Source organism: Narcine bancroftii, chromosome 1 (genome assembly GCF_036971445.1).
Source record: "Narcine bancroftii isolate sNarBan1 chromosome 1, sNarBan1.hap1, whole genome shotgun sequence".
NCBI lineage: Eukaryota > Metazoa > Chordata > Chondrichthyes > Torpediniformes > Narcinidae > Narcine > Narcine bancroftii.
In genome coordinates, this window is record NC_091469.1 from 280,661,022 (window position 1) to 280,674,273 (window position 13,252).

The 13,252-nt window shown below is 39.6% G+C and overlaps 1 protein-coding gene across 4 annotated transcripts in view; it reads right to left on the bottom strand.

Moving 5' to 3' along the window:
* hps5 (HPS5 biogenesis of lysosomal organelles complex 2 subunit 2) overlaps positions 1 to 13,252 on the bottom strand; it is a 68,129-nt gene that overhangs the window by 28,389 nt on the left and 26,488 nt on the right. For all 4 annotated transcript variants that reach the window (XM_069901297.1, XM_069901282.1, XM_069901275.1 and 1 more), the window contains 3 exons: positions 12,827 to 13,005; positions 1,369 to 1,527; positions 109 to 265 (listed from right to left, as the gene is read on the bottom strand). In XM_069901297.1, coding sequence (XP_069757398.1) covers positions 109 to 265; positions 1,369 to 1,527; positions 12,827 to 13,005 — 495 coding nt within the window. The remainder of the gene's footprint in view (positions 1 to 108; positions 266 to 1,368; positions 1,528 to 12,826; positions 13,006 to 13,252) is intronic.

Below are 13,252 nucleotides of genomic sequence, written 5' to 3' on the forward strand. Positions count from 1 at the left end.
TCAACTGCGCAAATCTCATTGAAGCCAATCAAGCAGAAATCCTGCAAAGCACAAATTATATTTAGCTGCAGTCTAATGCTCCTTTCCTAGTTCATCATCTATCCTTACCCTGCTCTCCTTGCTCTTCCTCCTGCACCAAAGCCAATTCCCTCAGCCTCTCCTCTTCAGACAGGTGGCTGTGCAACGAACCAGAATCCTCATCTGATTGACTGCCCCGACGACTAATCACACGATAAATACCAGAATCCAAGACATTAAAACTCTCCTGGAAGAAAGGAGGCACTAAACTTAAAACTCTGAGAAGCTAATCATTTGAAATTCTGTCGCAAAGCCTTTCTTAAACAAAGTGCCTTACAAGTCATGTTGTAGCATTTTGAAGTCTCAAATTACATTTGGGGAGCATATTCTCCTTCTGCATGAACACCCTTCCCAGGTGGCACGGTTAGTGTAGCAGTTAGTGCAATGCTATTACAGAGCCAACAACCTGTGTTCAAATCTGGAGCTGACTCCAAGGAGTTTGGGTGTAATTGGAAAGCATGGGTATCAATAGCTGCAATCGGCTTCTACTGCGTTGAAAATAAAAAAATTAAATTATCATTTTTTCTGCTGCAATAAAAAGGGAGACCCAACCAGTCTGGCTGGTAAGAAGAGTAGCAGGGATTGTTGGGAGTGGAGAGGAAGGACAGAGCCAGGGGTTGAAGATGTGGAGAAGTAGAGTAATAGGCAAGGCCAATTGTAAGGACCCTCTCCACTTCAATCCAAAGGTCTGGCACTACAGAACACAGCAATTCCCTGGGCATTGGTGCGTCATTTAACTGGTTATTCTTCCTCGGTAAATCTAGACAATGAATATCAATAAATTGTTCAACCCCAAAGGGACGGTACATTTGATCCAGTGTTGACATCTCTTTGGGAGAAACCAGGAAGAAACTTATCTCAATTGCACAAGAAATTGGCTAATCCATTAAAAAAACAATTAAACCAGTAACAAGTTTCATTTCCCCATCAAGTAAATTCTGAAACTGATATACAGTAAACTCCCCGGTATCCGGCACCTATGGGGATTGGCTGATGCCAGATAAGTGAATTTGCCAGTTGCTTGAGAATGTGTGTGGCTGCTAGGGTGGTGCCGATTTTAAACTTTCATATTTTTTTACCTATTTATTTTCTGCAATTTTTTTTTGCCGGTTGTTTGAATTCCAGATAATGGGGATTTTACTGCATTGTTAAAAATGGCCGGGCATCATTATTAACATGTCCCATTCCTATCTGGGTAGGCCCCCACCATCCTCCACCAGTCCATTGATCCTACAGATCACAATCTTAACAAATAACTTGCAAGGATGTAATGTCATCACAAAAACATACATGAGAAGAAAAGCTGCTCCTACGACTGCTGCAGGCTGAGTCAAAGGGCTCCAGCTTCACCAAAACTTCTTCTAAGTGGGCAACAAGGTGGCTCTGCGTGGCTGAATCCAGTTGTGCCTTCAGATGTTCCAATCTATCCACAGGCAACAGTTTACGGGTCTGAGGAAATGAACATCATCGGTAAGGTCAACAAAATGAAACAAAATGAAATGCCTCATATTCAAAACAGGATCTTTCACAATCTTTGCATTACATGACTCAACTTCTGCCTGGTCTACATTTTACATCTCAATGCATACATGTAACAATCATCATATCTTTCCACATGATCAACTTACGCACATTCCACCTTCCTTTCCATTTGGAAATATACTGGATTCCAAGGAGACATTAGAAACTGCAGATGCTAGAATCTAGAGTAAAGGCAGGGTCAGGCAGCATCAATAGAGCAAAATGGACAGACAATATGTCAGGTTGCATCCCTACTTCAGGACTGAGAGAGGGGAAACAGGCAGTAATAAAGAGAAAGGGAGGGATCAGTAGGCTTTAGGCTGACCAAGAAGGGGTGAAGGAGGACGGACAGATGGGGAGGAGAAGGGATGGAGATGGGAGACAGACACAGCAAGTGATAGCTGAAAGCAAAGGGGGAGAAAAAGCAGATGGAGCAAGGAGAGGGGAGGGGAAGCTGAAGGAGGAGGCAGTTGCTGAAGGATCCATACAAGAGAAGGATGGTGGTCAGACAGGAACAGTGGGGCGGGGGATAGGTGTGTGGGTGGAGAAGGTGGGGGCAGGTAAATAAACTGGCTAAAAGAGGTCCAGGGGAGGGAGGGTTTGAAAAGAAGGGTGTGAGACGATCTAGTTGAATGAGAAGGAGAAAAAAAAGGACAGAGGGGAATTGGATGACTTAAAATAGGAGAATTCAATGTACATGTCAATGGGTTATAGTTTATCTGGGAAAAATATGCTGCATTTTCTTACATTTGGCTTCACTCCAGCAATGGAAGAGGCAGAAGAGAGATAGATTGGTGTGGGAATGGGAAGTAAAATGGTTGGCAAATAGGAGCTCCAACTGGCACGCAAGGATAGAGCGCCAGGTGCTCATCAAACAGTTGCTTCATCTGTGCTTTGTCTCATCAATGTAGAAGAGGCTACATCGAGAGCACCATATGCATAAAAGATGTTGGAAGAGGTGCAATGATACGATGGTGATGATGGTCAAACATAAGTACAATGTACAAATACAATGAAAATCTCCCTAGCTGTAGTTACACAAGTATGTAAAATGCACTAACAAACAATAAGTATAAATTAAATTACCGAACGAGAAAAAAAAGGTAATAAATTTTCTCTTAGCTTAGATGGTGGTAAATCTGTGGAATTTTAGGAGGAGTCACGTGATGGAGTAGTGGCCGGACGGAGAACTCCAGCCCTCTCCAGAAAAGTCAGGAAAAACAAGAGAAAATACAAAGGCACAGAAATAAAAGTTAAAGAAAAGTGAGTATAAAGGTGGAAAGAAGATGGAGACAAAAAAGAAAAATCAAAATCAACGGAAAGAAGAGAGGAAGAGAAGACAACGGAGGAAAAAGGTGAAAGCCTTACCTGTCTGAAGAGGCCCACTGTGGAGAGAGGAGCCCGCATCCTCAGGTCGGTGGAAAAAGAACTACAACAATGGCTCGCAGAGCCGAGTAAAAGTGCGCAACCGCGCATGAAAAAAGACACACCGACAGGAGGGGGGACCAGCTGGGGAGTCGATCTCCACAGCCGGCAACGATAGCTGCAGAACACCTGCAGCAAGAAGAGACCACAGAAGACAATAGAAACAAGAAAGAAGAGAAGGAAAGGGCAACAAAGAAACAACAGATGGCCAACCCAGAGGAAGAAGAAGAGGAAGAAGAAGAGGAAGAATACAGTGAAATAGATGAAGGGAAAGGCAAGGTAAAGGATATACTTTCTCTTGGAGTCATTTAAAGAATGGCAAACACAGGAATTCAATGATTTAAGAAGAAGAATAAACAACACAGAAGAGAAAGTGAATAAAATAGATATGACCTTAACAGAAATGGGGAAAAAAATGGACAAGATGGAAGAATGGGCAGTAGCAGCAGAAATGGAGGTAGAAGACTTAAAAAAGAAATTGGAGGAATCTAATAAAAAAACTAAAGAGACACAAGAACTACAAGCTCAAAAAATAGATATAATGGAAAATTATAACAGAAGAAATAACATAAAGATAGCGGGCCTTAAGGAAGATGAAGAAGGCAAGAATATGAGGGAGTTTATAAAAGAGTGGATCCCTAAGACCCTAGGATGTCCAGAACTACAGCAAGAAATGGAAATAGAAAGGGCACATAGAGCATTGGCCTCTAAACCACAACCACAACAAAAACCAAGATCTATTGTAGTAAAATTCCTAAGATATACTACAAGAGAAAAGGTACTGGAGAAGACAATGGAAAAAGTAAGAGAGGGCAACAAACCACTGAAATATAAAGGGCAAAAAATCTTCATTTATCCAGATATAAGTTTTGAACTCCTAAAGAAGAGAAAAGAGTTCAATACAGCAAAGGCGATTTTATGGAAGAAAGGGTATAAATTTATACTGAAGCATCCTGCGGTATTGAAAATATTTATTCCAGGACAACAAAACAGACTATTCTCGGATCCAGAAGAAGCACGAAAATTTGCAGAACAATTACAAAAATAGACTGAGGGATGAAGACGGGTAATGAGAGTAAAAATGATCACGATTGATATGTATGTGGGTAAAGACAAAAATAGACTGAGGGATGAAGACGGGTAATGAGGGTAAAAATGACCACGATTGATATGTATGCGGGTAAAGAGGTATAAGAGTGAATAGAGACAATGTGCATACGTGAATGTATCTGTAATTAGAGGAAAATATAGATAGTATAGACAAGAATTAATAAGGGAAGGTAATGGAATAGAGAGAATAAGGAGGGAATTAAAAGAGTGACCTTTGTGACATATGAAAAGTGAAATCTTTTCTGGGGGGGGCTGGGTGGGGGAAAATAGCGGTCACTGCAAAATCAGTTGACGCTTGCGAGTGGATTCGCAAATCCAAATGGAGAGGGGAGATGTGGTTGTCCGACAAGGGATAAAGGACAACTCAGGAGGGGAAGGGGACATTGGGGATAAAGAAGATAGAAATAGGAGAATAAGGAAAATGTTGGATGTTGTAGGAATGTTGTCTTGTAAAGAGTTGAAAATAAGAAAACAGAAATGGAAAAGGAGGAAAGGTAATGATGGAAAAACGGAAAGAGAAGATAAACAAAATATAAAATGGCTACGCTGAACTATATGACTTTAAATATTAATGGAATACATAACCAAATTAAAAGGAAGAAACTACTAAATTTACTGAAAAAGGAAAAAATAGATATAGCATTTGTCCAAGAAACACACTTAACTGAATTGGAGCACAAGAAATTAAAGAGAGATTGGGTAGGACATGTAACAGCAGCATTGTATAATTCAAAAGCAAGAGGAGTGGCTATATTAATTAGCAAAAATGTGCCATTTAAAATAGAAGAGGAAATAATAGATCCAGCAGGGAGATATGTTATGATAAAATGTCAGATATATTCGGAGCTTTGGAATCTAATTAATATATATTCACCTAACGAAGAAGATCAAAAGTTTATGCAAGATATCTTTTTGAAGGTAGCTAATACGCAAGGGAACATACTAATAGGAGGGGATTTCAATCTGAATTTGGATCCAAATATGGATAAAACGGGGAAAAAAATTAACAGGAAGAACAAAGTAACCAAATTTATAATTAAATCAATGCAAGAAATGAAACTTGTGGACATATGGAGGAAACAAAACCCAAAAGAAAAGGAATATTCATACTACTCGACTAGACATAAAACATACTCAAGAATAGACCTATTTTTGTTATCAGCTAGTATGCAGGATAGAGTAAGAAAAACAGAATATAAAGCGAGAATGCTATCGGACCATTCACCCTTAATACTGACAGTAAAGCTAGAGGACATCCCTCCAAGAATGTATAGATGGAGATTAAACCCCATGCTACTTAAAAGACAGGATTTTAGAGAATTTATTGAAAAACAATTAAAAATGTATTTTGAAGTAAATACGGAATCAGTGGAAGATAAGTTTATACTATGGGACGCAATGAAAGCATTCATTAGAGGGCAAATAATAAGTTATGTAACCAAGATGAAGAAGGACTACAATCAGGAAACAGAGCAGTTGGAAAGGGAAATAGTAAACAGAAAAAAAATTAGCAATGAAGGAAGATACAACTAAAAGAAGAGAATTGGCGGATAAAAAAATAAAATATGAAACATTACAAACATATAAGGTGGAGAAGAATATAATGAAGACAAAACAGAAATATTATGAACTAGGTGAAAAAACACACAAAATCTTAGCATGGCAGCTTAAGACAGAGCAAACTAAGAAAATGGTATTGGCAACAAGGAAAAAAGACAAACAAATTACATATAATCCGAAAGAAATTAAGGAAAACTTCAGAGAATTCTATGAACATTTATACCGAACTGAAAACGAAGGGAAAGAAGGGAAAATAGATGAATTTTTGACTAAAATTGAACTACCAAAACTACAAATAGAGGAACAAAATAAATTAACAGAACCATTTGGAACAGTAGAAATACAAGAGATAATAAAAAAAATTACCAAATAATAAGAGACCAGGAGAGGATGGACTCCCAATAGAATTCTACAAAACATTTAAAGACCTATTAATACCGCCCCTCCTGGATGTAATCAACCAGATTGATGAGACACAAAACTTACCAGATTCATGTAAAACAGCAATAATTACAGTGATACTAAAACAAGGGAAAGATCCACTCTCACCAGCGTCATATAGACCAATATCTTTGCTAAACACAGATTATAAGATAATAGCTAAACTATTAGCAAACAGATTAGCAGAACAGGTACCAAAAATGGTAAATTTAGACCAAACTGGATTTATCAAAAAAAGATGCACAACAGACAATATTTGTAAATTTATTAACTTAATTCATGCAGTAGAAGGAAATAAAGCACCTGCAGTAGCAGTTGCTTTAGACGCAGAGAAGGCCTTCGACAGAGTAGAATGGAATTATTTGTTCAAAGTATTGCAAAAATTCAGTTTACCGGAGAAGTATATTAATTGGATTAAAGCATTATATAAGGGACCGTTAGCGAAAGTGACAGTAAATGGACATGTATCAAAGCAATTTAACTTAAGCAGGTCAACGCGGCAGGGATGCCCACTATCACCGTTATTGTTTGCGCTAGCTATAGAACCACTAGCAGAATTGATAAGAATAGATAATAATATAAAAGGAATAAAAATAAAAGACAGGGAATATAAAATCAGTCTATTTGCGGATGATGTGATAGTGTACTTAACAGAACCAGAACTATCAATAAAAGAATTATATAAGAAATTGAAGGAATATGGAGAAGTGTCGGGATACAAGATAAACGTAAATAAAAGTGAAGCAATGCCTATGAATAACGCGGATTTCTCAAAATTTAAGAAGGAATCCCCATTCAGATGGCAAATGCAGGCAATAAGATACCTAGGTGTACAAATAAACAAAAATCTAGGCCAATTATATAAACTCAATTACAATCCACTAATGAAAAAATTACAGGACGATTTAGAGCATTGGAAAGAGCTACCACTAACACTGATAGGAAGGATAAACTGTATTAAAATGAACATTTTTCCAAGGATACTATACTTATTTCAGGCATTGCCAATACAACTGACAGAAAAACTCTTCAAAGAGTTAAAGAAAATAATAAGGAATTTTTTATGGAGAGGGGGGAAACCGAGGATAGCACTAGATAAATTAACAGAATGGTATAAACAAGGAGGCTTACAATTGCCAAACTTCAAAAATTATTATAGAGCCGCACAATTAAGATACCTATCAGATTTTTATCAAACAAGGGAAAAACCAGACTGGACGAGATTAGAATTAGATAAAATAGGGGAAAAGATACCTGAACACATATTATATAAATGGGACGAAAAATTGGTACAACATAGAACTTCTCCAGTATTACACCATCTCCTCAATATTTGGAAAAAGATTCATGTAGAAAGAAATAAAACAAATTATCAATTACCAAAACTAATATTGACGCAAAATAAGCTACTCCCTTTTACAATAGACAACCTTTCCTTTAGAAAATGGGAAAAAAAAGGGATTAAAAGAATAGAAAATTGTTTTTCAGGAAGTAGATTGTTATCCTTTGAACAAATGAGAGATAAGTACAATATAACTGGAGATACAGCGCTGGCATATTACCAACTGAGATCCTACTTGAAAGATAAATTAGGAAGCAATTTGAGTTTACCAGAGGGAAGTAACCTTGAATATGTGATTACAGATACAATGTTAATCAAAAGATTTATAACAAATATGTATATTAAACTGCAAGAAAAGGAGAATAAGGAAACAAATGGTAAAACTAAACAAAAATGGGAACAAGATTTAAATATAAAGATAAAAAAGGAAACATGGGAGAAATTATGTTCTGGAACGATGAGAAATACAATAAATACGAGGCTACGTATGATACAATATAATTGGTTACACAGACTATACATTACACCGCAAAAGTTAAATAAATGGGACCCAACAGTATCTGATAGATGTTTTCGATGTAAAAAAGAAAGGGGAACAACAATTCATGCAATCTGGAGATGTGAGAAAGTAGAAAAATTTTGGGATGATCTCAATCAGATATTAAATAAAATAACAGAAAACAATATACCAAAGAATCCAGAGATCTTTCTCCTAAGTAACATAAAAAATAAAGAATTTGAAATTGACTTGGAGGATGCACAAAAAAGATTTGTTAAGATAGCCCTAGCCGTAGCAAAAAAATGTATTATGTCAACCTGGAAATTGGAAGATAATTTGAAAATACAACAATGGTATATAGAAATGAATAAATGTATTCCATTAGAAAAAATAACATAGTTTAAGAAATAATATTGAAATATTCGAACAAGTATGGGAGCCTTACATTAAATACAATAGCGAAAACCTACCGGGAACAAACATTACCTAAGTTGATGGAAGGAGAAAAGAAGAAAAGAATGGACTCAGTAGAATTTCTGGTGTATTTTTGTTGAATGACAACATTGTCTGACTGGCTTAATGCAACCTAGATTGTATACCTAAAATGGATGAGAGGGGGGGGTGGGGGGGTGGCTTGGGAGGTGGGAGGGGGGGGGGAGAAAAAGTCACTGTATATGTGTGAAAAAGAAAAAGTGTATATAATGGCTAACGTGATTTATGGTGTGAAAAATAAAAAATTAAAAAATAAAAAAAAAATCTGTGGAATTTTCTTGCAGGTTTCCAGAACTGGGATAGATCCATTTATGGACGAAGAGGGAAACCAAGATTTATAAGAATCAGGAAGTAAAGTGAAGCCAATATTGAAAAGCAGGGCAGTATGAAAAAGTCCTGCGATAACACAAAGGTGCCAGTCAATACAGTAGCCCATGAATTACATCCGCACTTCACATCCACTTTGAATAGTAGCTCCAATTGCAATTCTCACAAGAGGAAGTTCATCGAAGTTCACACAACAGAACACCTTGTCGTGAGGTGGCCCTGTGAAATGTAGAAAGGGGATGAAAGGGGAAGATGCGACTGGTGATAGGATCACGGAGCTGGCAGAATGTGAAGACTGGCGAAGAGGAAGGTGAGGACTGGGGAATTATCTTTGCTCTGCCCCATGGGGAAGGAATGAGAGCAATTATCTGGGAAACAGAATAAATGCAGTTTAACCAGGCCTGTGTCAAGTAAACCCTACCTTATTATCACCAGCGTGTAATCTGCTGTATCACTGGTCCCAGTGCACTTAATCGCTGCTGGTATGCCAAGGAAGGCATACCAGTCTTTCCCAAGACCGCAGTTTGGCAAGTTGGATCACCTGCCTTCATATTGATAATACCCAAAAAGAGGCTCCAGAAATCAAAAAAGCCAGAAGATGGTTGCGGGAGGCGGAAGAACAGCTACAGGACTGTCTCAACTCAGTGGATTGTGCGGTGCTCAAGAGCTCAGATGAGAATCTGAATGATTTCACCGGGGATGTTACAGACTTTATCAAAACAGCTGTGGATGAGTGTGTCCCCACCAAATCGATCAGGGTTACCAAGCCAGATGCACTGGATGAACAATGAAACCTGCAGAGAACCAGATCACAGGCATTCAAGTCCAGAGATACAGAACACTACACAAAAAGGAGGTATGATCTACGAAAAGCCACCTCCCAGTTTAAGTGCAGATTCCAGACAAGAATGGAAATAGTGAAGGACGCCCAACAGCTGTGGCAGGGCCTAAATGAGATAACCTGCTACAGAACCAGGTCCAGTGCAGTTGGAACAGAAAGGTTTCACTCCAAGATGAACTCAGTGCCTTCGACACCCAATTTGACAGCCAGAACAAGGAAGAACTACTGCGCTCCCCCATGATGATCTTCTACTGTCAGTATCCGAGAAAGACGTGCTGGCTGCCTTTGGGATGTGCTGGCTGCTTTTGGGAAAGCATCCAGTCTGGCAGAGTACCCAGCCGAGAACGGAAAACCTGTGCTGACCAACTTGTCAATGTGTACAGATATCTTCCACATCTCACTCCAGCAGAGCATGGTACCCACCTATTTCAAACAGGCCTTAATTGTGCCAGTACCTAGAAAGAGCATGGTAACCTGCCTAAATGATAACCGACCAATGGCACTCACATCCACAGTGAAGAAGTGTTTTGAGTGGCTGGTGTTGAAGCATATCAGCTCCTCTCTGAGTGGCGACATGGGTCCATTTAATCGACCCCAACAATAGGTCTATGACATTTGCTATCTTACCAGCATGGATGGCGTAGTGGTTAGGAAAATGCCTTTACAGTAACAGCGATCAGGACCGGACTGGGGTTCACATCCTGCACTGTCTGTAAGGAGTTTGTATGTTCTCCCCGTGTCTGTGTGGGGTTCCTCCGGGTACTCCAGTTTCCTCCCACTATTCAAAAAAAAAATGTACTGGAGATGTAGGTTGGGGTGTAAATTGGGCAGCATGGACTTGTGAGCCAAAATGGCCTGTTACTGGCTGGATAGTTATTTTTTTTTTAATTAAATACAAAACCTGGAATACCAGGACAGCAAAGATGCATACATCAGGATGCTCTTTATCAACTACAGTTCTCTTGCATATATATCATTTCTTCTCCTCAAAACTGATCAGCAAACTGAGCCTCAATACCCCACTGTGTAATTTGATCCTGGATGTCCTCACCTCCGAACTACAATCAGTGTGAATTGATAAGAACATCTAATGCACAATTTCCATCAGTACCAGAGCACCACAGGGATGTGAACTTAGCCTCCTGCTCTACTCACTATACACCAATGACAGCATGACTCTGTACAACTACACCACCTATAAATTTGCTGATCATACCACAGTAGTGGGTTGAATAAAAAGGGGCAATTAGTCAGCATACAGGAGGGAGAATGAAAACTTGGCTGAATGGTGCACCAACAACACCTTCCACTCAATGTCAGCAAAACTAATCATCTTTGGAATTGGACTTTGGAATTGGAAAACCAGAGGTATAAAATCCAGTGATCAGTGGGGGATCAGAAGTGGAGAGCGTGAGAAAATTTAAATTCTGCGGAGTCACCATCTTGAAGGACATTTCCTGGACTCAACACACTAATGTCATCGTGAAGAAAGCACATCAGTGCCTCTACTTCTTCAAGAGTTTACAGAGGATTGGTATGACAATGGAAACGGTGGCAAACTTCTACAGATTTGTAGTGGATAGTGTGCAGACTGGCTGCATCAAGGCTTGGTTGGGAGTACCAGTACCACTGAATGGAAAGCGTGCAAAAGGTCATGGAAACAGGCCAGTATATCACAGGCAAAACTCTCCCCACCATCGAGAAAATCTACATCGAATACTGCCATTGAACAGCAGCAGCAATAATTGAGGATCCACTCTACCTAGGACATGCTAAGTTCTCACTGCTGCCATCAGGAAAGAGGTATAGGTGCCACAAGATTTGTACCTATCATACCACCATCAGACCCCTTAACAACAAACTCAATCAGAGACTCATTTGACTCTTACTTTTGCACATTATTAATGAATATGTATCTTTTTGAATTGCAGAGTTTTACATTTATTTCTCTTGCATATATATCATTTCTTGAGTACAGTTACTTGCACTATCAATAAATAGAAATTCTGCCTGGCCTGCAGCAATCTCATATTTGTAAGGATATACGCGTGTAATAGTTGATATTGTGTAAAATTCGACCCCCTATTTTTGGCCCAAATTTCTGATATTTTCAATACATCCTGTGTAAAAGTCAACCCCACTATATCTGGCTCTAGCCGCCCACCTACTGGAGTTTCTGACACCCTAACCACCCAGCTAGTGGAGCTCCCGATGCCATGCCTCCGGCCACCTGTTCATCTGAACCCCTGTCATCCTGACCAGACTCTCTCCTAGGCCTCGCTTGCTCATCTGGGTTACTGACACCCTGACCGCCATCCCTCGCCCAGGCTCCAACTGCCCATCAGAGATACCGATACCTCAACTGCCGTCCCATGCCCCGACCCCAGCCACCCACCCATCAGAAATCCCAAAGACTCGGCTATGGACTCTCACTTAGGCCTCCAGGCTACTGATACCCCAACCGCCATCCTTTACCCAGGCCCCAGCCACCCGCCCATCTGAGCTTCAGACACTCCAACCACAGACTCACACCTTGGACTTGGCCGCCCTCCCACTAGAGCTCCCAACTCCCCAACCATTTGCCCAGCAGAGTTCCCAATGCCCCAACTGCTGTCTCTCACCCAAGCCCAAGCCGCCCACACATCCAAGCTCCTGACACCCTGGCTACTCCCTCATCTGAGCTCCTGATGCCCAGACAACACAGGTACTTACTACAGTCAAAAGTAGCATGTGTGTACTATTCAACCCTCTAAATTTTACCCAAAAAAATTAGTCCACAAAATTAGACTATTACATGCATATATACAATATGTGATGTAAAGTACTGTATGTTCTCTGACAATAAATGTGAACTTTGAAAACTTCATTCGCTACAGCAGAGGAAGGTGCCTTTGAGAAATAAGAAAACTGCTTGACCAGCATTTCTGTTTTTGTTGTAATGTTTTGGATCAGAAGTGCAATCTTTCAAATGAGACATTAAACCTAGTATCCTTCTGCCAGAACATTTGTACCCTGACATAACATTAACTTACGAAGTTGTACTACCTGATAACAACTGTGCTTCATACTGCAGTAATAAACACCTTAATTGGAAACTTCTTAACAATGTGAAAGGCTATATGCACAAGTGTACATCTTTCAGAGCCCAAGATTGCCAATCTCCACTCAAACACTAACAGCATATACTCACCCTGCTCAGAATAATGGAATGTTGGAAGAGACAACAGACTTGGGCAGCCAGTGTCCACATCTCCAGCCGAAGGAGACGCTCTATACAACGCTCCCCTGACAGCAAACATAGATGAGTTATCCGCCCATCATCGTGGAGACAGAACAGTTTGTTTTTAAAGACAGTCACATTTTGAACATCTGAAAAAGCAAACAGAAGGATAAATCTTGATAAGAGGAAGTGTGTAGTTACCGGAAATTGAGCCTCACAGAACTTTGAAGTAGTAGGAGTAATTTATGCACACTGACACGCTAACTTCGATATCTGTGCTTTCTCAGAAAAAAATATTAAAATTCCCCGATAATGTAATATAGGGCCAAAACACGCTGGATTTTTTTCCACAGTTCACACCAGCCCATACTGACCCAGAATAGACACATTGGCCTG